General features: G+C 36.7%; 1 protein-coding gene across 5 annotated transcripts in view; it reads left to right on the forward strand.

Annotated features, from left to right (window-relative positions):
- The first annotated feature begins 529 nt into the window (after positions 1–529).
- Positions 530–26,698, forward strand: part of CTNNA2 (catenin alpha 2) — a 1,217,480-nt gene continuing 1,191,311 nt past the window's right edge. For all 5 annotated transcript variants that reach the window (XM_068988298.1, XM_068988291.1, XM_068988305.1 and 2 more), the window contains exon 1: positions 530–631. In XM_068988298.1, coding sequence (XP_068844399.1) covers positions 530–631 — 102 coding nt within the window. The remainder of the gene's footprint in view (positions 632–26,698) is intronic.

A 26,698-nucleotide genomic window follows, 5' to 3' on the forward strand; every position in this document is an offset into this window, starting at 1 on the left:
ATGTGTGTGTACGTGCTAAGTCGCTTCAGTTGTGTCCAACTCTTTGCGACCCCACGGACGGTAGCCTGCCAGACTGTTCTGTTTGTGGGTTTCTCCAGCCAACGATACTGGAGTGGGTTTCATGCCCTCATCCAGGGAATCTTCCCAATCCAAGGATCAAACCCGCATCTCCTGAGTCTCCTGCATTGGCAGGTGGGTTCTTGGGAATCCCCTTCCCAGTATATAGCAGGTGGATATGTGTACTAAACACTGAGTGAGTGACATATTTCAGTGTCAGTTGGGCCCCAAAAGTTTGTCTAATGAATACAGGTGCCCTTAAGAAATACCCATTTTCAATCTGATCCTCACATCATTACTTCACATAGTTCCATTTTCTGATTTACCTAGCTCTAACTTGATGAGGTTGAACCAGACAGGTAATCTTCAAGTATGTTCTAACTTTTGGTGACTTACTCATTTTGAACCCCTAAACTCACATTATTTCTGTGATCATTATTTCTAATGGATAATGTTTGTTTCTGTAGGGAGCATGACTTCGGCAACTTCACCGATCATTTTAAAATGGGACCCCAAAAGTTTGGAAATCCGGACCCTAACAGTGGAGAGGCTTTTGGAACCGCTTGTTACACAGGTAAGAGATGCTCTGAAATACTGTTACCTGTGTATATTTCTATTGCGATTATATCATGACTTTCTGAAGAATGTGAAAGTCCTTAGGCATGAATGAATCATGCCACATTGCTAATTACTTAATATGTATTCCTGCCCCAATTGTGGGCAGTTTTTTTCTTTTCTTCTCAATGGGATTTGGAGTGCTTTTTACAAAAGTTTTCATGTGATTTTTGAAATTAAGTTAATGAGATAATTAAAGAAGGGGCTTTGGTGAAGGGGACCCTCATTTGCAGTAATAGATTCAAAGTCTAAATAAATCATGCCTAGCTTGCTTTCAGATGCAAATGCAGTTAGGAGGAACTCTATTGCCTATTTAAGAGCGAAGTATATTTATTGAATTACTTTGTCTTTAGTTTAAAAGGGGAAATTCATCATGTTGAAATGATGAAATGTTCCATTTTTATGTTGTCACATTTCCACATGAGGGCCATCAACAGAAAAACATCCTCTGGATTTTTAAATTTTAAAAATCAACTTTTTGTGGTCTTGTGAAGCATATTATTTGCTATATTAACTAAGAATTTCAGAAAGTTAAAATTCAAGATTTTATGGGTATATTTGTAGAGAAATGCCATGACAAATTAAGTAGAGACCATTTATATTGGGTAGAGGCTTCCCTGGTGGCTCTGACGGTAAAGCATCTACCTACAAGGCGGGAGACCCAGGTTTGATCCCGGGGTCGGGAAGATTCTCTGGAGAAGGAAATGGCAACCCACTCCAGTATTCTTGTCTGGAAAATCCCATGGATGGAGGAGCCTGGTAGGCTACCGTCTATGGGGTTGCAAAGAGTCGGACACGACTGAGCAACTTCACTTCACTAGAGATCACTTATATTGGTTTTCTGTAGCTTCTATAGCAAATTACTGTAAACTTGGTGGTGTAAAGCATCACAAGTTTATTATCTTATAGTTCTAGAAGTTAGAGGTCCTAATGTTAGGATATTGGTAAAGAAGCATTCCTTCTGGAGGCTCAAGTAGAAAATCTGTTTCTTTGCCTTTTCCATGTTCTAGAGGCCATTCCCTTCTTTGGCCCCTTCCTCCATATTCAAAGCCAGCAGTGCGGCATCTTCCAATCTCTCTCTGACTGACCTCTGCTCATGTCCTCATATTTCATCCTGTCTCACTCTTATAAGGACCCTTATGATTAAATTGGGCCCACACAGATACTCTAGAAGAATGTCCTCATCTCAAGATCTTTGAGCAAATCACATCTGAAAAGCCTCTCTTGCCATTTTTAGGTAGCATATTCAGACTTTCAAGGGGTTAGAATATGGAGAAAATCTCATCTAAAATTCATCAGCTAAAAATTTCCAAATCTCACCATCTAAATCTTCTAAAGTAGGTATGAGTAAGGTTCTAGATAGGGACTTCCCAGGTGGTGAAGTAGTAAAGAATCTACCTGCTAGTACAGAAAATGCAGGAGACATGGTTTCAGTTCCTGAATGGGAAAGATCCCCTGGAGTAGGAAATGGCAACCCACTCCAGTATTCTTACCTGTAGAATTCCATGGACAGAGGAGCCTGATGGGCTTCAGTCCATGGGTTGCAAAGAGTTAGGCATAATTGTGCACTCTCATGCTTATCATCAAGGTTCTAGTTATATTCCTTCTTCAAGTAAAATTTCTCTCCATCTATGTACCAGTGAAATTAGAAAATAAATCATACACCTTCAAAATTCATTGTGGGACAGGCATAAGATAACAGGTGCAGACATTTTCATTTAAAAAGAGAGAATGTGGAAGGAAAAAAAAAGGTTACCAGTCTCAAGAAGTTTAGAATTCCAACTAGGCAAACTCAATTAGATTTCACAGCTTGGTGATAATCCTCTGTGGCTCAAGGCTCTGCCCTCTGGGCCTGGTTCTTTACTCTAAGAATCATTATTCTTTTTTCAAGAAAGATAGCATGTATTTTCAGTTGAATATTTCCTGCCTGTGCAACTTGAAAGTACAACAGCTTTTTTGAAATTCATCTCTCTCTTTTTTTCAGTTCAGATTTGTCAGTATTTCAACTGATATAACATTCTTGAGAAACCTGTGGTTCTCTATTGTACATATCTGAGATTTTTCTCTATTAGAAAACAGGATACTTTGTAGATCTATCATGGATAACCTCATCTCCAATTTGTCCTCTGCTGAAATCACTGAGGGAATCCATGAATCCCGTGTCCAATCTTTCCAAGAGCTCCTTGTGTGAATGAACATACCAAGGTTTTAATCCTTCCAAAAGAATAACCAAGGGTTCAGTTCAGTTCAGTCGCTCAGTCGTGTCTGACTCTTTGCAAGCCCGTGTATCGCAGCACACCAGGCCTCCCTGTCCATCACCAACTCCCAGAGTTCACTCAGACTCACGTCATCTAGGCACAAAGTTGACTTTTTCTCAACAGCCACTTTTTCCTGAAACTGAAACTTCTAATTTTAACACATCTTGCAATCTGCCTACCTGAGAAGTTTCTGAATCACTGGGTCTTGGTTCCTTTCAACTTAAGATTCTTAACGAAAAAAAATTTTTTTTTCTGGCTGCATCTTGTGGCATGTGGCAGGATCTTACATTCTTTAACCAGGGATTGAACCCATGCCCCCTGAAGCAGAGGCATGGAGTCTTAACTACTGGACCACCAGGGAAGTACCAATAATTCTTGACTCAATATGTTTCTTCCCTCTTCAGTTCAGTTCAGTTCAGTTGCTCAGTCGTGTCCGACTCTTTGCGACCCCATGAATTGCAGCACGCCAGGCCTCCCTGTCCATCACCAACTCCTCTTACATTTCGTTATAAACAGGAAGAAGAGACTAGGCCACTCCTTCAATACTTTGCTTGAAAATCTTCTCAGCTAAATATTCAAGGTCATCACGTAACTCTGGTTTCTACATAATTATAGGAAGCGATTCAGCTAAGCTTTCTTCTACTCTATAACAAATATTGTTTTTCCTCCATTTTCCAAAAACATGTTTTCATTTCCTTTTGAGCCCTCCTTTAACTGTCCATTTATAATGATTTTAATAATTTCTAAAATGATAAAAGCTTACTCTACCGTACTGTTCACTTCCTTCTGAGTCCTCACCAGCAGGGCTTTTAACATCCATATTTTACTCTCTGATAGGCTTTTTCTATCATGTTCCTCAAAATGTTCCCAGCCTCTGCCTACCATCAATTTCAAAGCCATTTCCACATTTTCAGGTAGTTGTTATAGTAACACCCTACCTCCCAGAACCAAGGTCTGTATGCGTATATGCTTCCAGTTGCCACTATGACAAATTACCACAATCTTAGTAGTTTAAACAACACCCATCTATTACCATACAATTCTAGGGGTCAAAGGTCCTAAACGCAAGATGTTGGTAAGGATGTGTTCCTTAAGGAGGAAGTTCATTCCTATTTTTAGCAGGAGTGCACCTGTGTCCTTGGTTGTGGTGCTTTCCTCCATCATTAAAGTCAACAGTTTAGCACCTTTAAGTCTCTCCCTCTGACTTCAGCTTCTACCATCATATCTTGACCTCTGACTTTAACCCTCCTTCCTTCTGCATTCCAGGCAGATTCTTTACCATCTGAGCTATCAGGGAAGCTCCCTCTTATAAGAACTCCTGTGATTATATTAGGGTCACCCAGATATTCTAAAATAATCTCTGGATCTTGAGATCTTCTGCAGAGTCCCTTTTGCCATTTAAGGTAAGACATTCACAGGTTCTAGGGATTAGGAAGTAGACATGTTTGTTTGTAATTGTTGAAACATTTCATTAGATTTATGCCCTTTTTTAATGTGGTCATGATTCTTATTAGTGCTATACAAATTTATTCAAGAAACACCTAATACTGATAGACTCTTAGATTTGAGAGTATGTTGGCTGCTGCAGTTGCGGTTTGTGGACTAAGACTGATCCATGAATTATTTGTTATTGGACAGCAATAAGCACAGAAATTTAAAGTAAGTGCTTTGAAAAATTTATGGTAGTTTGGTAGAGTAATTTTATGCATGTTGAAGCTAATCGTAAAATTTGTGCTTTTTATCATTAAATTTCTGGGGTTATTCATTGTCTTGTATTTTTAAAAATCTTTGGTTTATGCACTTTTAGAATAACATATATTTGACCTTTTATCATAGATAGCTTGAAAAAGCCTGGTTTGGGAGGTTCTTTGTGGTTGGTCTGCTCGGAAATGTAGTTCTGTCAGCTGGGTTATAAACACAGATTACCTTATTCTAGCATTGGATTTTTCACTTGAGATTACATGCCAATATATTTAACCCTTATCATGCAGATGAAATGAAGCAATAATTAGAACATAGTGCCCTGTGTTGATTAAATGTAGTCTCCATTTTTCTTTTCTTGATGGTTGAATTTCAGGTTCATACTGGTCGTAAACCAATACTGTATAAGTCAGTGAGAAGGATATGAGTGAATCTAGGATGGGCAAGCACAATATTACACATAAACTCTCTTACTTCTTAAAATTTTCATATCTTTATATATTTGCTCTTGACTTATCTAAAGACCAAAACATCTAAGATTACATTTAAAAATTACAGCCTTTTCCATGTATCTTTCAATCCAGTCATTTCAAATTCTTCTGTCAATAAAGGCAATAGATTAAAAAATATTTGTTGAAAATAAAGACAGTTAATAGTCTAATTCATATTTTTTCACTTAATACAGGAAAATACTTACAAAGTCTTGTTGAATTTCACACTGTGACTTAGTACTGTAACTATTCTTAACACCCTTCCAGGGTGTCCTAATATCTAAATGGCTTACCTTTCTTACAGTGTTCCTATAGTGATTTTAAAAAAATTAAAAAATGATTCTCTCAAAAATGTGACTTTTAAGACAGGCTTTTGTAAATATTGTTTCATGATAATATGCTTATGTTATCAAGACTCACCATTCCCACCCCTGGAATGAAATCTTAAGGGTAAGAGTAATATGATTGTTGATCCTTGGAAGACATATGAATAATTTAGGAGAGATAAGATAATATTAGATATAAACTCCATGTTCAACATTTAAAGCAAAAGGTGGAAATGAGAGAGAAAACTAACCTAAACTAAGCCCCATATGAATCAAACACATATTACAGTTTTATGAATGGAATAAAATTCACTGAAATATCCAGTGACTCTATATGCCTATAGCCATCCTGCAGTTTATTTAAAGCTGGATAGAGTTGATATAAACACCAGAAGTTTAGGAATTCTCAATAAAATTCATTCACTGTCATAAGAAAAATGATGTCAGGAATTTACCATCAGTAACTATTTAAAGTAGTAAACAAAACTTTACGTCATTTCTATCATAATGTATATGAGGTGCATGTTTAACTTACAATGTTGAAATGGCAAGATTCTTTTTGGAAAAAATTTACATTATGTAAATCATGCAATTTCATGTGAGAAAAGATTCATCTTATGCATTTTAGACCTTGAAAAAGATGCCTGAACTTTTATAAATTCAAGAGAGTAAAAATCTTTAACAGGCCATATTCTGTGATACTAAGCTTTATTAGGAAATGGAAAAACTACATTTGGCAAATTTATTAGGAAATTAGGACACACTCTTAGATAACTCTTAAAAGCAAAGGGAAATTATAAACTTTATATGACTTAATGAAAAAGATGATCTCTTCTTAACAAAATATACATACCCAGTAAAAGCTGTGCTTAGTACAAAATTTTAGCTTTAAATGCCTTTTCTTACTAAAGAAAAACCAGAAATAAACTAAGTATTCAACAAGTTAGAAAAAGAACATCAAAAGAAACTGGGAAATCAGAATTTAATAACCATAAAAACTGGAATCACTAAAATAGTGAGTTCAAAGGGTTAAATTAATTCAAAATTTGATTCTTTTTTGTTAAAGATATTATTTATTTATTTATTTTTGATTGTGCTGGGTCTTTGCTGTCATGCAACGCCTTTCTCTAGTTGTAAAGAATGAGGGCTACTCTCTGCGCTACATGGGCCTCTCCTTGAGCTGGCTTCTCTTGTTTGCAGAGCATGGACTCGAGCCATTCAGGCTTCAGTAGTTGTAGCACATGGGCTCAGGAGTTGCAGCTCGTGAGTGCTGGCTCAAGTATTTGTGGTACAGTGGTGCAGTGGCTTAATTGCCCTGCAGTGTGTAGGATCTTCCTGGAGCAGAAATCCATTACTTGTCCTTTGCATTGCCAGGCAACTCCCAACCACTGGGCCACCAGGGAAGCCCTGATTCTTTCTTGAAATGGCCAATATAAATTCCTCAGGCACATATTACGGAAAACATATAAAGAATATATAAGATTATGAATGAGAAAGCAGAAACAACTCTAGAAACAAGAGAGATTAAAAGAAGCATAGTTGACTATTACATGCAACTCTACACCTAGGAAAATGGAAGCACAGAGGAAGGGAATAACTTCCTAGAAAGATTGAAATAACCAAAATTTATCCAAGAGGAAGTGGAAAACTGGATTAAGCCGTATAAATATTGGAAAGCTTTTAAAGATCTGTTATTAAAATGCACCAGAACAGATGGATGTCTAGCTGAATACTATCTGATATTTAAAGAACTGATAATTGCAATGTTACTTAAAGTTCTGCTTCAACCATAGAAAAAATTTAACAGCTTCTCAGTAGTTCTTGAAGAAACATAGCCTTTATATTAAAAATTCAAGACACTCTAAAATAACTTTAAAAAAGGACTGTGATAATTCAATCTTATTTCTGAATTTAAATGCAAACAAGAATTCTCCATAAAATGTAGAAACTATCATCCAGCAGTGTATCAAAAGTTTAGCATATTCATAACAAAATAAGACTTTTTAAAGAAGATAATGACAGTCTGTTATCAGGAGAGAAAAATATTTTAGTTTCTCAATAGACTATATCCTGGAATACTAAACAGACATTTGACAGAATTTTGTAATCTTTTCTAATAAAAACTTTAAATAAGAAAAAGATCAAGCTTTTAAGATAAAGGAATATGTCATGTAAACATAGGAACAGGACAGATAAAATCTTTCTTTCATAATATTATTGTGTACCATTGAAATTAATGTGAGAATAAGGTAAGATAGCCAGATATAGTATAAATATACAAAAACAGCTTTGTCTATGCAAAACAGTTAGAAATGAAAATGTAAATATTCTCTTTGTAATTAAAAAGTATATACATCTAGGTTGTTTCCATGTCCTGGCTATTATAAACAGTGCTGCGATGAACATTGGGGTACATGTGTCTCTTTCAATTCTGGTTTCCTTGGTGTGTATGCCCAGCAGTGGGATTGCTGGGTCATAAGGTAGTTCTATTTGCAATTTTTTAAGGAATTTCCACACTGTTCTCCATAGTGGCTGTACTAGTTTGCATTCCCACCAACAGTGTAGGAGGGTTCCCTCTTCTCCACACCCTCTCCAGCATTTATTGCTTGCAGATTTTTGGATCGCAGCCATTCTGACTGGTGTGAAGTGGTACTTCATTGTGGTTTTGATTTGCATTTCTCTGATAATGAGTGATGTTGAGCATCTTTTCATGTGTTTGTTAGCCATCCATATGTCTTCTTTGGAGAAATGTCTATTTAGTTCTTTGGCCCATTTTTTGATTGGGTCGTTTATTTTTCTGGAATTGAGCTGCATAAGTTGCTTGTATATTTTTGAGATTAGTTGTTTGTCAGTTGCTTCATTTGCTATTATTTTCTCCCATTCAGAAGGCTGTCTTTTCACCTTGCTTATAGTTTCCTTTGTTGTGCAGAAGCTTTTAATTTTAATTAGATCCCATTTGTTTATTTTTGCTTTTATTTCCAGAATTCTGGGAGGTGGATCATAGAGGATCCTACTGTGATTTATGTCTGAGAGTGTTTTGCCTATGTTCTCCTCTAGGAGTTTTATAGTTTCTGGTCTTACATTTAGATCTTTAATCCATTTTGAGTTTATTTTTGCATATGGTGTAAGAAAGTGATCTAGTTTCATTCTTTTACAAGTGGTTGACCAGTTTTCCCAGCACCACTTGTTAAAGAGATTGTGTTTACTCCATTGTATATTCTTGCCTCCTTTGTCAAAGATAAGGTGTCCATATGTGTGTGGATTTATCTCTGGACTTTCTATTTTGTTCCATTGATCTATATGTCTGTCTTTGTGCCAGTACCATACTGTTTTGATGACTGTGGCTTTGTAGTAGAGCCTGAAGTCAGGCAAGTTGATTCCTCCCGTTCCATTCTTCTTTCTCAAGATTGCTTTGGCTATTCGAGGTTTTTTGTATTTCCATACAAATCTTGAAATTATTTGTTCTAGTTCTGTGAAAAATATGGCTGGTAGCTTGATAGGGATTGCATTGAATTTGTAAATTGCTTTGGGTAGTATACTCATTTTCACTATATTGATTCTTCCAATCCATGAACATGATATATTTCTCCATCTATTAGTGTCCTCTTAGATGTCCATCAGCAGATGAATGGATAAGAAAGCTGTGGTACATGTACACAATGGAGTATTACTCAGCCGTTAAAAAGAATTCATTTGAATCAGTTCTGATGAGATGGATGAAACTGGAGCCGAGTATACAGAGTGAAGTAAGCCAGAAAGAAAAACACAAATACAGTATACTAACACATATATATGGAATTTAGAAAGATAGCAATGATGACCCTGTATGCAAGACAGGAAAAAAGACACAGCGGTGTATAACGGACTTTTGGACTCAGAGGGAGAGGGAGAGGGTGGGATGATTTTGGAGAGTGGCATTCTATCATGTATACTATCATGTACGAATTGAATCGCCAGTCTATGTCTGATGCAGGATACAGCATGCTTGGGGCTGGTGCATGGGGATGACCCACAGAGATGTTATGGGGAGGGAGGTGGGCGGGGGGTTCATGTTTGGGAACACATGTAAGAATTAAAGATTTTAAAAATTAAATTAAAAAAATTATTTAAAAAAAAAGTATATACAGAAGGCCATTATTCTTCCAATGCAAAATGTACCTTAATTTTGTAGATTTTTAAATTGCAATTTTATAATTATTTTCACACCATTGAAGTAGTGATTATGTTTATACAAGCTTTGAAGTTAGGAAGGCTTGATTGTGAATCAGAGCTTGAATATGTTACTTAATCTGTCCTCATATGCAAGTTATGGATACGTCATGAGATAATTAAAGTGGTACCTGAGACAGTCCATTAAAATGATTTAAATGTCTGACAATGTTCTCATAGTAATATTATTGTTGAGTCACTAAGTCGTCTCTACCTGTTTGCAATCTTATGAACTGCAGCACACCCGGCTTCCCTGTCCTTCATAGTAATAAAGGTTTGCTCTTAATGCAGTGTTCTTTATCACTTGGTAGTACTGGCTTGATAGTAATGGCTTTATTACTTGATAGATATGACTTACTTGATAGTAAATAATTATTACTAGGAATTGGATGCCATGTATAAAATAGGGATTCATTGGATGTTTTCTTTAGAAAAAAAATTTTTAATGTAGATTTAGAAGAATTGTTTATGTTTTACATTTAATCAAAGATAACTAAGGGAGAAACTTATCAAATTACTGGAATTCAGCCTTAAACATAATGAAGCTAAGGCCATCACAATAGTACAGGATGAAATTTGTTAGAATTTTGTTCCTTGTTTTTCTATAGAAAGATGAATATGCAACTTAAGAAATAACCCTAAGCATCTGATAAAAGAATACCACTGATGTTTAATGAGCTGTTCTAAATTGGCCTGATGGGGAAAGAACCTCCTGAGAAGAGGAGCTCTCTTTAATCTTTTTCTGTATCATTTTCAGTAGTGTCCATGGGGCCCTGTTAGGTTGGGCTCTAAATGCCTTCTATATTTAGATCTTTTTAAACTTTACTCTAAAAGTTAATACTTATCTCAAAAGCTAAATAATTAGAACATTATATCTTAAAATATTGTTTCAAAATTAAAAAAAATTTTACCCACCTTTTGGTATTAGTCCTTATACAGGAATTACCTCTGTGTGACTCACAACAATAGTTAAATTCCTCTGTGCATTTAAAATCAGGGAAACAGATTTATATTTAAAATTAGAGAATTTAAAGTTGGAAAGTGATTAGAGAAATAAACTGATACTCAGAAATGAAGTAACTTCTGAGAATTATATCAATATGTGTCCTTTTATGTTATATCATACCAGTCCATTCTAAAGGAGATCAGTCCTTGGGTGTTCTTTGGAAGGAATGACGCTAAAGCTGAAACTCCAGTACTTTGGCCACCTCATGCGAAGAGTTGACTCACTGGAAAAGACTCTGATGCTGGGAGGGATTGGGGGCAGGAGGAGAAGGGGACGCCAGAGGCTGAGATGGCTGGATGGCATCACCTACTCGATGGATGTGAGTCTGAGTGAACTCCAGGAGTTGGTGATGGACAGGGAGGCCTGGCATGTTGCGATTTATGGGGTCGCAAAGAGTCGGACACGACTGAGCAACTGAACTGAACTGAACTGATATTCTGTCTTATACTGTTTATAAAATATTTTGTATATGAATTTACCTAAAGAAAAAAGGTATGAAATGAAGTCTCTCATTGTATCTTTTCTCCATCTGTCCAGAAAATATCAGTATTGAAACTACCTTAATTCATGTTTTATTCTTGAGATTCGAAGATTAATACATTTGGATGGTTCCGTGGTGATACTATAATGTTGTAATAAGTTGATTATTCATCTTTGTCAGAGGATTAGAACTGTGTGAAAGTGAAGAATATACTAAAAGCAAACGATGGGAATTCTAATTAGCTGCTTATTTATTTATTTGATTAAATTTATGTGTAATGTGGTTAACCTGTTTCCAAATATTTTCCTGTTTTTGTTTTAAAATACGAATTCCCATTTTAATTTTTAAATGCTATTTTTCTGACTTTGAAAAATGTTTATCTGTCTTTATTAGAGGTTTTGTGGCTGAATAAGTTCAGTTCAGTTGCAAAGAGTCGGACACGATTGAGCAACTGAACTGAACTGAAAGTTAACTTAAAAATCGTAACTTTATTTAAAACCTCCATATCTTTCCTTGTGAAAGAAAAAATAACATATATTAAAAATAGGATTTGAATACATGTAATGAGATCTCTTCAAAAAAATTACCAAGGGAACATGTCATGCAAAGATGGGCTCGATAAAGGACAGAAATGGTATGGACGTAACAGAAGCAGAAGATGTTAAAAAGAGGTGGCAAGAATACACAGAAGAACTGTACAAAAAAGATCTTCATGACCCAGATAATCAAAATGGTGTGATCACTCACCTAGAGCCAGACATCCTGGAATGTGAAGTCAAGTGGGCCTTAGAAAGCATCACTATGAACAAAGCTAGTGGAGGTGATGGCATTCCAATTGAGCTATTTCAAATCGTGAAAGATGATGCTGTGAAAGTGCTGCACCCAATATGCCAGCAAATTTGAAAAACTCAGCAGTGGCCACAGCACTGGAAAAGGTTAGTTTTCATTCCAATCCCAAAGAAAGGCAATGCCAAAGAATGCTCAAACTACTGCACAATTACACTCATCTCACATGCTGGTAAAGTAAGGCTCAAAATTCTCCAAGCCAGGCTTCAGCCATACGTGATCCGTGAACTTCCTGATGTTCAAGCTGGATTTAGAAAAGGCAGAGGAACCAGAGATCAAATTGCCAACATCTGCTGGATCATGGAGAAAGCAAGAGAGTTCCAGAAAAACATCTATTTCTGCTTTATTGACCTATGCCAAAGCTTTTGACTATGTGGATCACAATAAACTGTGGAAAATTCTTACAGAGATGGGAATACCATACCACCTAACCTGCCTCTTGAGAAACCTTTATGCAGGTCAGGAAACAACAGTTAGAACTGGACATGGAACAACAGACGGGCTCCCAATAGGAAAAGGAGTACGTCAAGTCTGTATATTGTCACCCTGCTTATTTAACATATATGCAGAATACATCATGAGAAACGCTGTGCTGGAAGAAGCACAAGCTGGAATCGAGATTGCCGGGACAGATGCAGATGACACCACCCTTATGGCAGAAAGTGAAGAGGAACTAAAGACCCTTTTGATGAAAGTGAAAGAGGAAAGTGAGAAAGTTGGCCTAGAACTCAACATTCAGAAAACCATGCCAGAAAAGATCTTGGCATCTGGTCCCATCACTTCATGGGAAATAGATGGGGACACAGTGGAAACAGTGTCAGACTTTATTTTTTGGGGCTCCAAAATCACTGCAGATGGTGATTGCAGCCATGAAATTAAAAGACCCGTGGTGGGTTCATGTCAATGTATGGCAAAACCAATACAGTATTGTAAAGTAAAATAAAGTAAAAATAAAAATTAAAAATTAAATAAAATTAAAAATAAAATAAAAGACACTTCCTCCTTGGAAGGAAATTTATGACCAACGTAGATAGCATATTGAAAAGCAGAGACATTACTTTGCCAACAAAGGTCCGTCTAGTCAAGGCTATGGTTTTTCCAGTGGTCATGTATGGATGTGAGAGTTGGACTGTGAAGAAAGCTGAGCACTGAAGAATTGATGCTTTTGAACTGTGGTGTTGGAGAAGACTCTTGAGAGTCCCTTGGACTGCAAGGAGATCCAACCAGTCCATTCTAAAGGAGATCAGTCCTGGGTGTTCGTTGGAAGGACTGACGCTGAAGCTGAAACTCCAATACTTTGGCCACCTCATGCGAAAAGTTGACTCATTGGAAAAGACTCTGATGTTGGGAGGGATTGGGGACAGTAGGAAAAGGGGATGACAGAGGGTGAGATGGCTGGATGGTATCACTGACTTGATGGATGTAAGTCTGAGTGAACTCCGAGAGTTGGTGATGGACAGGGAGGCCTGGCGTGCTGAAATTCATGGGGTCGTAAAGAGTCAGACATGACTGAGCAACTCAACTGAACTGAATGAATGAGGTTATGCTTTGGGAAGTTTACCTATATGACATATATTAATATTTAATTGAAAGGCTATAAAGTGTTTTTATTATTTTACAATTATGGTTTCATTCCCTAATATAACACTTCTTAAGTTGTATTTTTTTTTAATCTTTGGTACCCACAACTAAAATAATTCATTATGTTTCAAGTACTTCTTTGAATTGATGTCATATGTTGGATTACTTGGCAGTTATTGTGTTTGTCACTTTTGAAATAGGAATTTAATTGACTAGTGTCTAGTCTAAAGATTAATTTCTGTTTTGAGACTGTGTTCAAAATTTTGATGTCTGCCACCAGATGGGAGTGATGTTCTTTTTGTTATGAGGCCAGCTGTATTAGCAAAGTTTTGAAACTTGAGTAATGTGTAGAATCCTTTTAAACCCAAAATGAAAGCCAAAAAATTCCTCCCAAATCTTAGAGTGGGCTTAAAGTAGTATTAAAAACATGAAATTATGTTTGCATATATTTTTATTCATAAAGAAATTTTACAAAATAAGTAACAAAACAAAATAAGAAAATTGAAATTGACATTAATTTGATGGATGAGGTTTTCTGACCTTAAATCATTGGATACAACATAGATATGGTGGTAACTGCTTTAACTCTAGGTCTTTTGTGTTTGGCAAATACTCATTACCTTGTGCACCATTAGGACCAACTATGCAAGAAATAACTATTGAGTCCACCATGCCATAATTTCACTTTTTTGTTTTTTGCCACAAATATACTTACAGTTAACAGATAGCATCTGCCTCTGTTCCCCTCTGATTGGCCCAGGGCAGTAAAAGTTAGGTAGTAAGGCATTGTTATGGTTTTAGAGGTGGCTCAGCAGTAAAGAAGCTGCTTGCAATGCAGGAGCTGCAGGAGACTCCAGTTCAATCCAGGAAGATCCCCTGGTGGAGGGCATGGCAACCCACTCCAGTATTCTTGCCTGGAGAATCTCATGGGCAGAGGAGCCTGTCCGACTACAGCCCATAGGGTCGCGAAGAGTCAGACATGACTGAAGTGACTTAGCATGCATGCAACTGTATAAAGAATGACACAACTAAATCTCCTCCTGAGAGAGCACCAAAACTGCAGCTACCTGTTGAACAACCATCAACAGAAGGACACTAGAACCCACCAAAAAAAGATACCCCATATCCAAACACAAAGAAGAAGCCAGCCACAACAAAATGGTAGAAGGAGCACAATTAAGATAAAATCAAATCACATACCTGCTGGGTGACCCACAAGCTGGAGAACAATAATGCCGAAGAAGTTATCCCACTGCTGTGAAAGTTCTGAGCCTCACGACAGGCTTCTCAGCCTGGGGATCTGACAAAGGAGCTAAGAATCCCTAGAGAATCTGACTTTGAAGACCAGTGGTATTCGACTGTAGGACTTCCACAGGACTGGGGGAAGTATAAACTGCACTCTTCAAGAGCACAAACAAAATCTTGAGCACACCAGGACCCAGGGGGAAGGAGCAGTGGCCCCACAGGAGACTGAAGCAGACCTACTTGCTAGTGTTGAAGGATGTCATGTGGAGGAGTGGATTAGCAATGTCTTATTGAGGGGACAGGAGCACGGGCAGCCGCAGTCCTAGGTGTCTCTTGATGTGATCCCTCTTGGAGGTATTCATTAACCCTACCGTAGAGCCTGTGGACTCCAGGGCTGGGTTACCTCAGGTCAACATCTAAGAAGGAGGGAGGCCAGCCCCAGCCATCAGCAGACAGTAGGATTAAAGTTTTACTGAGTGTGGCCCTGCCCCCCAGAGCAAGACCCAGTTTTTCTTACCATGAGTCCCTCTCATCCAGAAGCCTACACAAGTCTTTTAGCCTCTTCCTCCAGAGGGGAGACAGAAGAAGCAAGAAGTACTACCATCGCGCAGTCACCAAAATGAAAACTTGCAGAAAGTTAATCAAAATGAAAAGACAGAGGGTTATGTTCCAGATCAAAGTTATCTCCCAGAAAAACAACTAAATGAAGTGGAGATAGGCAGCCTTCCAGAAAAAGAATTCAGAATGATAGGGAAGATGATCCTGGATCTTAGAAAAAGAATGGAGAAGATGCAGAAACATTTACCAAAGACCTGGAAGCACTAAAGAACAAACAGACAGAGATGAACAGTACACTGGAAGGAACTGATGACAGAATAACTTAGGCAGAAGAACGGATAAGTGACTTGGAAGACAGCATGGCAGAAATCACTACTGCAAAAGAGAATTTAGAAAGAAAACTAAAAGAATGGAAAAAAATGAAGACAGTTTAAGAGACCTATGGGACAACATTAAATGCATCAACATTCCCATCATAGGGGTCAAAATTAAAGACAAAGATAAAATATTAAAAGCGATAAAGGAAAAAAACAACAAATAACGTACAAGGGAACTCCCATCAGGCTATCAGCTGATTTCTCAACAGAAACTCTACAAACTTGAAGGGAATGGCATGATATATTTGAAATGATGAAAAAGAAGAACCTATAGCCAAGAATACTCTAACCAGCAAGACTCTTGTTCAGATTTGATGGAGAAATCAAAAGCCTTCCAAACAAGCAGAAGTTAAGAGAATTCTAGCTTTACAACAAGTACTAAAGGAACTTCTCTAGGCAGGAAACACAAGAGAAGGAAAAGACCTACACAAAATATCCCAAAACAATTAAGAACATGACAGTAGATCTATGCATATTGATAATTGCGTCAACTATAAAGGGATTAAATATACCATCCAAAAGACATAGACTGGCGGGGGAGATGAGCCCATGTGCATATATGCACTTCCACTTACCACATCACTCTATTTATATTGTTAGTTTAATCATACTTCCATTATGACTTTCGATTGTAGTTGTCTTTTATTTTTGTGTCTGGCCATTGATTGTGAAAACTGATAAACATCTTTTACTGTTGTGATTATGTAATTATTATTCATTTTATTATCACTTTATCATGATTGGTCAACAGAAAATAATAGAAATCTGTATCACTAAATCTACCACTTAATGGAGAAATCTATAATCAGTTTTTTAAATCCAGATGGATATTAGAATTATCTTGTAATTTTTTGAAAAATACAAATGCCCAGGTATTGTTTTTTTCTCCAGAGTTCCAGATACAGTTCTAATGAGCAACCATGTTTAAAAACACCTAGACTATATGATGATCTTTTACTTTTACCTAGTTTGTTTCACTTTTTTCTATTTCATATTCAGTGGTCCTATTTTTTTAGTTTGTTTTCCAATTTCTCCATTCTTTTCTTTTTCAAGACTTTATCAAGTGTAGTAGAATAGCTTTTTTATACATATACATAGTATGTATAATATATATATATTTCAAAAAATTCATGAGTTTTTGCTTAGCTAAAATATTTATGACATTTTTGTTCCACTTGTTTAATTATGAATAGAATGCTATATTTCTAACTTACATACCCTCAAAACTTCAATGTAATTCCATTTATTCTGGCATTTAGTATTATTACTAAAAGTCTAGAAAGCTTATTATTTTAATGATTTAAAAATTGAATGAGGTTTGAAACTTATAATCCAATTCTAAAAATATAAAGAAATAATATGTTGCTGAAAAAAAACTAGAATGATACAAGTAACTTATCCTCCATCAGAATATTTACTTTCAAAAATTTCTGGTTTAAACACAGTGACTGTTTTGTGAATGCTAGTAAAAGAAATCCCATTTAGGAGAGGATAAAAGAGAAGTTTAAGGTAGTATGAAATGAGTGCTTTACATACTATCTCAACTTATTGATTTCTCAATCTTAAGGAAAAAAAGAGGCTTGAGGGGGTTTCCCCTAGATCGCCAAACCTGGCTTCCCTTGCGTGTAATTCTTTGATGCACATCATAAGGCTGGTCCCAGCTGCTGAACTAAACTTTCTAAATTACTTTCATTAGAATCTTGTCTTTGCCTTGAATAGTCTTCACTGCTCTGGTCTTAGTTGGAGCTCTTCTTATTTGTATTGAATTGACCACAGATAATCTAGAGCCTCTAAAGAGAAAGGGGGAAAGGCTCTAATGTTTCTTGAGTAGTTACTAGGTGCCTGATACTATGCTAGGTATTTCCAGTTTTCATTACTCTTTGAGTCAGCTTTGTAAACTCAATCTTCTTTACTCCACTTTATAGATGAAAAAGAGAGAGACTTAGATCGCATAATAAAAGACCTAAGGTGAATTAAGCAGACTGAGCAGATCTGCAGCTCCTAAGGGAAACATCAGCTGAAAACAGTGACATGGAAGGTGATAGTGCATCAATACCAAGAATGCACAGAGTGAAAAGGAGGGAATGTAAAGGAACAAATTGGAGGTGAGGGAAAGGGAGAACTCCCTAAGTTAAACAGGCAGAGAAAAGAGAGCAAGCAGAAGATAGCCAAATATATTTTTACAGTCAGGTATTCATTCCTTTTCTTACCTGCATCAGCTAATTCTTCAGCAAACATGCCCTAAAGAAAATCCTTAACATTCAAATGAATAAGTTAATCTGAAAACCCATTTTTCCTCTTAAATGGTTATGAAAGTGAATATTTAAATTTAGCAGTAACTCTTCAGTTTGGCAAAATCTCAATCCCTAAAAGTATTTTTTTTTCTCTTGTATTTTTCCGTTTCAGTGAGTGTAGCTATTTTAAATGGGAAAATGGAATTTAAAGCTAAATTTAAAAATTAATGTCAGAAACAAATAATGACTTTTTTTATGTTCTTGAAACAGGACAATTCTGAAATTTTATGCACACTATTTTAAAAATATCAGGGAGAAATCATAGGAGGTTAACTAACAAAATTGCTTATAAGTATTTTTGATAATATAGAAATGTTATCTAAGCTGGAGACCAAAAAAATCTGTTACACCAAGCACCAGAATGGCTTGGAAGTGACAGAATTGCATTTACTCAGGAAACCCTCAACTAGCAAACTAATTAAAGCTTGTCAGAGATCTGAGATAAAGGATTAGGGCATGTTAATACGCCTGCTTTTCCCTTTCTTGTCATCCTATTGAAAGAACAAAAGGTATGCTTTGTTTTCACACAATTAAGAAGGAAGAAAGCCAGGAAGAGTAATGGAAAGTCTAACCAGCTGTTTTTCTTCCATTTTGAAATAACTCCCAGACCTTCTTGTAACATGGACAGGTTGGCTTCAGTAGCTGTGTCTTCTGTCTTTGCTCTATCTTATTTCCGTAACTCAGCTTCTGTTTTTCAGGGTTTAGACTTAGAACTCCTTTTTTTTTTCTTCTTCATTCTCTCCTCAGATGGTTCTGCCCATCCCTACAGCCTTAGGTGTTGATATGGTCAGTATGCTGACAGGAGCTCAATTTGTACCTCAGCCCACACTTTTCACAGAACCCTATTCTCACAGCTAAAAATTCTCTCTGGTTTGTCTTTCCTCAAACCTGCCCATCTCTCTCCAAGTCTTGTTGTCCAAGTCCTTATTCCAAGCCCAAGTCCTTTCCCAACAAGACCAGTGTAGGCACTTTTTGAGTCATCTGCCAGTCCCTCTTTTGCTCACTTCCTTGATCTTCTAAATACCGGAGTGATCACTGTCCTTTGCTACAAGCTAGTACTGTGATGTACTGCATCTAGTCCTGGTAGACCTTTAGTCACCACATTCAAGCCACAGAGCCCTCCTTGGATGAACTGAGTTCTCTCTTGCCTCAGCCAGTTTGCACAAGCTGCTGCTTCCTCATAAGATGAGGCCAACTTTCTGATGCTGTAATGCTCCTTTGCACCTTTCTGCTCCTGTCTTATCATTTCCCCTCTGTCCAGAGGATTTTCCTGACTATGCTTATTATTATTATTATTTTAGAAAAAAGTACATACTTTTTGTACCAGCTTCTCTATTATCTGTTTCTTTCATTCAGAGTACTTTCCACTATCGATAATTGGTTCACGTGTTTCTTTGTTCGCATTTTGTCTGACTCATTTAAAAGGTGGACAACTCCGCAAGGACAGGGATGTTGTTAGTCTGTTTCAAACATATATTCCCAGTATCTCTGAACTGAAAAATGTTTGATAACTTTTTTTGATGATTAAATAAACATTCTTCCTTAAAAAGAAATGCAGTGTGTATATATTCTTTGCCTGCCTCATTCTTCCAAAATTAGTTAGTAGTAAATGTAATTATATGTTGCAGAAGTTGTTTAATGAAATGTTGACAACTGTGATAATTGTTGTTTGGGATTTCGTGGATGAAAATATTCATTAGCTTTTTAAGAATGTGTATCAGTGTTTTGATATCTAGTGACCAAATTTAGAAATAATGTTTTGGTTTTTGCAATGAAATTTGTAGTTTTTTGTTGTTCAGTTGCTCAGTCATGTTAGACTCCTTGTGACATCATGAACTGCGGTATGCCAGGCTTCCCTTTCCTTCACCATCTGCTGGAGCTTGCTCAAATTCATGTCCATGGAGTTGGTGATGCCATCCAACCATCTTGTCCTCTATTTTATCTTTATAATAAAAGACGTAGTATACATATATATAACATAAATACTGTATATGACATTTATAGATGTACATGTAGAGAAAATTAATATTTTATATTGCCTTTATGTGAATTTTTATTTTTCTAAGAAAATGATTTTTCTTGATCTTATGTTCAATTCAACCCACCTTCTCAATTAATATTCAAAGGGATTCCTGGGAGTTAAAGATAGTAGACAAACTGAGCTTCATTAAAGTTTCTCAAAATGTTGCAAGGTTCCTACTATTCAAACTGGCATTGGAATATAGGTACACAGCCATTACCACTCTTGTGTCACTAAGTTCAGTTCAGTTCAGTCGCTCAGTCGTGTCCGACTCTTTGTGACCCCATGAACCGCAGCACGCCAGGCCTCCCTGTCCATCACCAACTTCTGGAGGTTACCCAAACCCATGTCCACTGAGTTGGTGATACCATCTAACCATCTCATCTTCTGTCATCACTTTCTCCTCCTGCCTTCAATCTTTCCCAACATCAGGGTCTTTTCAAATGAGTCAGCTCCTTGCATCACGTGGCCAAAATATTGGAGTTTCAGCTTCAACATCAGTCCTTCCAATGAATATTCAGAACTGATTTCCTTTAGGATGGATTGGTTGGATCCCCTTGCAGTCCAAAAGACTCTCAAGAGTCTTCTCCAACACCACAGTTCAAAAGCATCACTTCTTCAGAGCTCAGCTTTCTTCACTGTCCAACGCTCACATCCATACATGACTACTGGAAAAACCATAGCTTTGACTAGATGGACCTTTGTTGACAAAGTAATGTCTCTGCTTTTTAATATGGTGTCTAGGTTGGTCATAACTTTTCTTCCAAGGAGCAAGCATCTTTTAATTTCATGGCTGCAATCACTATCTGCAATGATTTTGGAGCCCAAAACAATAAAGTCTGACACTGTTTCCACTGTTTCCCCATCTATTTGCCATGAAGTGATGGGACCAGATGCCATGATCTTCGTTTTCTGAATGTTGACCTTTAGGCCAATTTTTTCACTCTCCTCTTTCACTTTCATCAAGAGGCTCTTTAGTTCCTCTTCACTTTCTGCCATAAGGGTGGTGTCATCTGCATATCTGAGGTTATTGATATTTCTCCCGGCAGTCTTGATTCCACTTTGTGCTTCCTCCAGCCCAGTGTTTCTCATGATGTACTCTGCATAGAAGTTAAATAAGCAGGGTGACAATATAGAGCCTTGATGTGCTCCTTTTCCTATTTGGAACCTGTTTGTTGTTCCATGTCTCGTTCTAACTGTTGCTTCCTGACCTGCATATAGGTTTCTAAAGAGGCAGGTCAGGTGGTCTGGTATTCCCATCTCTGTAAGAATTTTCCACAGTTTCCTGTGATCCACATCATCAAAGGCTTTGGCATAGTCAATAAAGCAGAAATAGATGTATTTCTGAAACTTTCTTGCTTTTTCCATGATCCAGCAGATGTTGGCAATTTGATCTCTGGTTCCTCTGCCTTTTCTAAAGCCAGCTTAAACATCTCGAAGTTCATGGTTCACGTATTGCTGAAGCCTGGAGAATTTTGAGCATTACTTTACTAGCGTGTGAGATGAGTGCAGTTATGCGGTAGTTTGAGCAAGTTCACTGTCCTAAAAAGTTCTCCCTTGATTGCCTGCCGACCATGGTTGTCAATTTTAATACTAAAAATTCAGGGCATTCAGGTTAAATTTAAATTTCAGATACACAGCAAATCATTTTGTAGTATAAATATGTCCTATGAAATATTTGAGACACACTTATACTAAAAAAAATTGTTATTGTTCTGAAATAGGAACTGATTTCATTACTCTCTTGTACATTTTAGATAATGTCCAATTTAGTATCTCAAATGATATGTAAGCAGTGTAGGAAAGAGTAAGCAGAGTTTGTCAGTGCTGCTTTTTAGAACAATTATTGACCACTTCACTTTAAATGAAGTATAAATTCTTCTGTAAGACCTTTTCCTGTTTCTTCATTTTGCTCCTTTTCTTATCATCCCTTCCTCAATCTCTACCCTCAGTGTGCAAAGAACTTCTTACAATCTTTAGAACTATGTGGTATCTCTTTTCACATAAGCTTGGAAATTCTCTTACCTTAGACTGACACCCAAGCATCCTTCAGTTCTTAGCCTAGAGGTTGCCTTCTTCAGTTTTTTTTGGCACCCACGAAACTAGGCTAGGTCTCCACTATATTTTTACAGCATCTTTCCCTTCCCCTGACATGTATAATCCTGCAGTGTTAAGATTCTTGGTTTTAAGTGTGTGTTTGTGTGTGTGTGTGTGTGTGTGTGTGTGTGCATGTGTGTGTTAGTATGCATGGATGCTTGTGTGTGTTGTCTTTATTGTCCACAAGACCGTTTCATACGCTTTATATCCTTGTCTTGGCCTGGGCCTGCAATGTAAATTTCTCTTGAATCACTAGCAGAATTATAATTTCTTTGCTGACACAGTATCTACCCTCTTTATAATGAGAATCTTCCTCTCTTGCTTTTTCTCTCACTCTTGATTAAGGCAAGAGTCCAATATAAGTAGAACTAAGATACAGTTTCCTGGAGCAATTTGATTGTAATTATGCATTAAGTTATACAGTATTTTAAGTTATATTTTTAAAAACTTGAATTCACAATGATATATGAGCCCCAGTGTTCATAGCAGCACTATTTACAATAGTCCAAATAGGGAAGCAATCTAGTGTCAGTCGGCAAATGAGTGGATAAAATGTGGTAGTGCCATACTATTAGCTGTAAAGTGCTGTGTACTTTTTATTAATTTTTTTTTTTTACTTTATTTTACTTTACAATACTGTATTGGTTTTGCCATACATTGACATGAATCCACCACAGGTGTACATGCATTCCCAAACATGAACCCCCCTCCCACCTCCCTCCCCATAACGTCTGTCTGGGTCATCACCGTGCACCAGCCCCAAGCATGCTGTATCCTGCGTCGGACATAGACTGGCAATTCGATTCTTACATGATAGTATACATGTTACAATGCCATTCTCCCAAATCATCCCACCCTCTCCCTCTCCCTCTGAGTCCAAAAGTCCGTTATACACATCTGTGTCTTTTTTGCTGTCTTGCATACAGGGTCGTCATTGCCATCTTTCTAAATTCCATGTATATGTGTTAGTATACTGTATTGGTGTTTTTCTTTCTGGCTTACTTCGCTCTGTATAATCGGCTCCAGTTTCATCCATCTCATCAGAACTGATTCAAATGTATTCTTTTTAACAGCTGAGTAATACTCCATTGTGTATATGTACCACAGCTTTCTTATCCATTCCTCTGCTGATGGACATCTAGGTTGTTTCCATGTCCTTGCTATTATAAACAGTGCTGCGATGAACATTGGGGTACATGTGTCTCTTTCAATTCTGGTTTCCTTGGTGTGTATGCCCAGCAGTGGGATTGCTGGGTCATACGGTAGTTCTATTTGCAGTTTTTTAAGGAATCTCCACACTGTTCTCCAAAGTGGCTGTACTAGTTTGCATTCCCACCAACAGTGTAAGAGGGTTCCCTTTTCTCCACACCCTCTCCAGCATTTATTGCTTGCAGATTTTTGGATCGCAGACATTCTGACTGGTGTGAAGTGGTACCTCATTGTGGTTTTGATTTGCATTTCTCTAATAATGAGTGATGTTGAGCATCTTTTCATGTGTTTGTTAGCCATCTGTATGTCTTCTTTGGAGAAATGTCTATTTAGTTCTTTGGCCCATTTTTTGATTGGGTCATTTATTTTTCTGGAATTGAGCTGCATAAGCTGCTTGTATATTTTTGAGATTAGTTGTTTGTCAGTTGCTTCATTTGCTATTATTTTCTCCCATTCAGAAGGCTGTCTTTTCACTTTGCTTATAGTTTCCTTTGTTGTGCAGAAGCTTTTAATTTTAATTAGATCCCATTTGTTTATTTTTGCTTTTATTTCCAGTATGCTGGAAGGTGGATCATAGAGGATCCTGCTGTGATTTATGTCAGAGAGTGTTTTGCCTATATTCTCCTCTAGGAGTGTTATAGTTTCTGGTCTTACATTTAGATCTTTAATCCATTTTGAGTTTATTTTTGCATATGGTGTTAGAAAGTGATCTAGTTTCATTCTTTTACAAGTGGTTGACCAGTTTTCCCAGCACCACTTGTTAAAGAGATTGTGTTTACTCCATTGTATATTCTTGCCTCGTTTGTCAAAGATAAGGTGTCCATAGGTGTGTGGATTTATCTCTGGGCTTTCCATGTCGTTCCATTGATCTATATTTCTGTCTTTGTGCCAGTACCATACTGTCTTGATGACTGTGACTTTGTAGTAGAGCCTGAAGTCAGGCAAGTTGATTCCTCCAGTTCCATTCTTCTTTCTCAAGATTGCTTTGGCTATTCGAGGTTTTTTGTATTTCCATACAAATCTTGAAATTATTTGTTCTAGTTCTGTGAAAAATATGGCTGGTGGCTTAATAGGGATTGCATTGAATTTGTAAATTGCTTTGGGTAGTATACTCATTTTCACTATATTGATTCTTCCGATCCATGAACATGATATATTTCTCCATCTATTAGTGTCCTCTTTGATTTCTTTCACCAGTGTTTTATAGTTTTCTATGTATAGGTCTTTAGTTTCTTTAGGTAGATATATTCCTAAGTATTTTATTCTTTTCGTTGCCATGGTGAATGGAATTGTTTCCTTAATTTCTTTTTCTACTTTCTCATTATTAGTGTATAGGAATGCAAGGGATTTCTGTGTGTTGATTTTATATCCTGCAACTTTACTATATTCATTGATTAGCTCTAGTAATTTTCTGGTGGAGTCTTTAGGGTTTTCTATGTAGAGGATCATGTCATCTGCAAACAGTGAAAGTTTTACTTCTTCTTTTCCAATTTGGATTCCTTTTATTTCTTTCTCTGCTCTGATTGCTGTGGCCAAAACTTCCAAAACTATGTTGAATAGTAGCGGTGAAAGTGGGCACCCTTGTCTTGTTCCTGACTTTAGGGGAAATGCTTTCAATTTTTCACCATTGAGGATAATGTTTGCTATGGGTTTGTCATATATAGCTTTTATTATGTTGAGGTATGTTCCTTCTATTCCTGCTTTCTGGAGAGTTTTTATCATAAATGGATGTTGAATTTTTTCAAAGGCCTTCTCTACATCTATTGAGATAATCATATGGCTTTTATTTTTTGATTTGTTAATGTGGTGAATTACATTGATTGATTTGCGGATATTGAAGAATCCTTGCATCCCTGGGATAAAGCCCACTTGGTCATGGTGTATGATCTTTTTAATGTGTTGTTGGATTCTGATTGCTAGAATTTTGTTGAGGATTTTTGCATCTATGTTCATCAGTGATATTGGCCTGTAGTTTTCTTTTTTCATAGTATCTTTGTCAGGTTTTGGTATTAGGGTGATGGTGGCCTCATAGAACGAGTTTGGAAGTTTACCTTCCTCTGCAACTTTCTGGAAGAGTTTGAGGAGGATAGGTGTTAGCTCTTCTCGAAATTTTTGGTAGAATTCAGCTGTGAAGCCGTCTGGACCTGGGCTTTTGTTTGCTGGAAGATTTCTGATTACAGTTTCAATTTCCGTGCTTGTGATGGGTCTGTTAAGATTTTCTATTTCTTCCTGGTACAGTTTTGGAAAATTGTACTTTTCTAGGAATTTGTCCATTTCTTCCATGTTGTCCATTTTATTGGCATATAACTGCTGATAGTAGTCTCTTATGATCTTTTGTATTTCTGTGTTGTCTGTTGTGATCTCTCCATTTTCATTTCTAATTTTATTGATTTGATTTTTCTCTCTTTGCTTCTTGATGAGTCCGGCTAATGGTTTGTCAATTTTATTTATCCTTTGAAAGAACCAGCTTTTGGCTCTGTTGATTTTTGCTATGGTCTCTTTTGTTTCTTTTGCATTTATTTCTGCCCTAATTTTTAAGATTTTTTTTCCTTCTACTAACTCTGGGGTTCTCCAATTCTTCCTTTTCTAGTTGCTTTAGGTGTAGAGTTAGGTTATTTATTTGACTTATTTCTTGTTTCTTGAGGTATGCCTGTATTGCTATGAACTTTCCTCTTAGCACTGCTTTTATAGTGTCCCACAGGTTTTGGGTTGTTGTGTTTTCATTTTCATTAGTTTCTATGCGTATTTTGATTTCTCTTTTGATTTCTTCTGTGATTTGTTGGTTATTCAGAAGTGTGTTGTTCAACCTCCATATGTTGGAATTTTTAATAGTTTTTCTCCTGTAATTGAGATCTAATCTTAATGCATTATGGTCAGAAAAGATGCTTGGAATGATTTCGATTTTTTTGAATTTATCAAGTTTAGACTTATGGCCCAGGATATAATCTATCCTGGAGAATGTTCCATGAGCACTTGAGAAAAAGGTGAAATTCATTGTTTTGGGGTGAAATGTCCTACTGATATCAATTAGGTCTAACTGGTCTAATGTATCATTTAAAGTTTGTGTTTCTTTGTTAATTTTCTGTTTAGTTGGTCTGTCCATAGGTGTGAGTGGGGTATTAAAGTCTCCCACTATTATTGTGTTATTGTTGATTTCCCCTTTCATACTTGTTAGCATTTGTCTTACATATTGCGGTGCTCCTATATTGGGTGCGTATATATTTATAATTGTTATATCTTCTTCTTGGATTGATCCTTTGATCATTATGTAGTGGCCTTCTTTGTCTCTTTTCACAGCCTTTGTTTTAAAGTCTATTTTATCGGAAA

This window comes from Capricornis sumatraensis, chromosome 1 (assembly GCF_032405125.1).
Source record: "Capricornis sumatraensis isolate serow.1 chromosome 1, serow.2, whole genome shotgun sequence".
In the NCBI taxonomy this organism is placed as follows: Eukaryota; Metazoa; Chordata; class Mammalia; order Artiodactyla; family Bovidae; genus Capricornis; species Capricornis sumatraensis.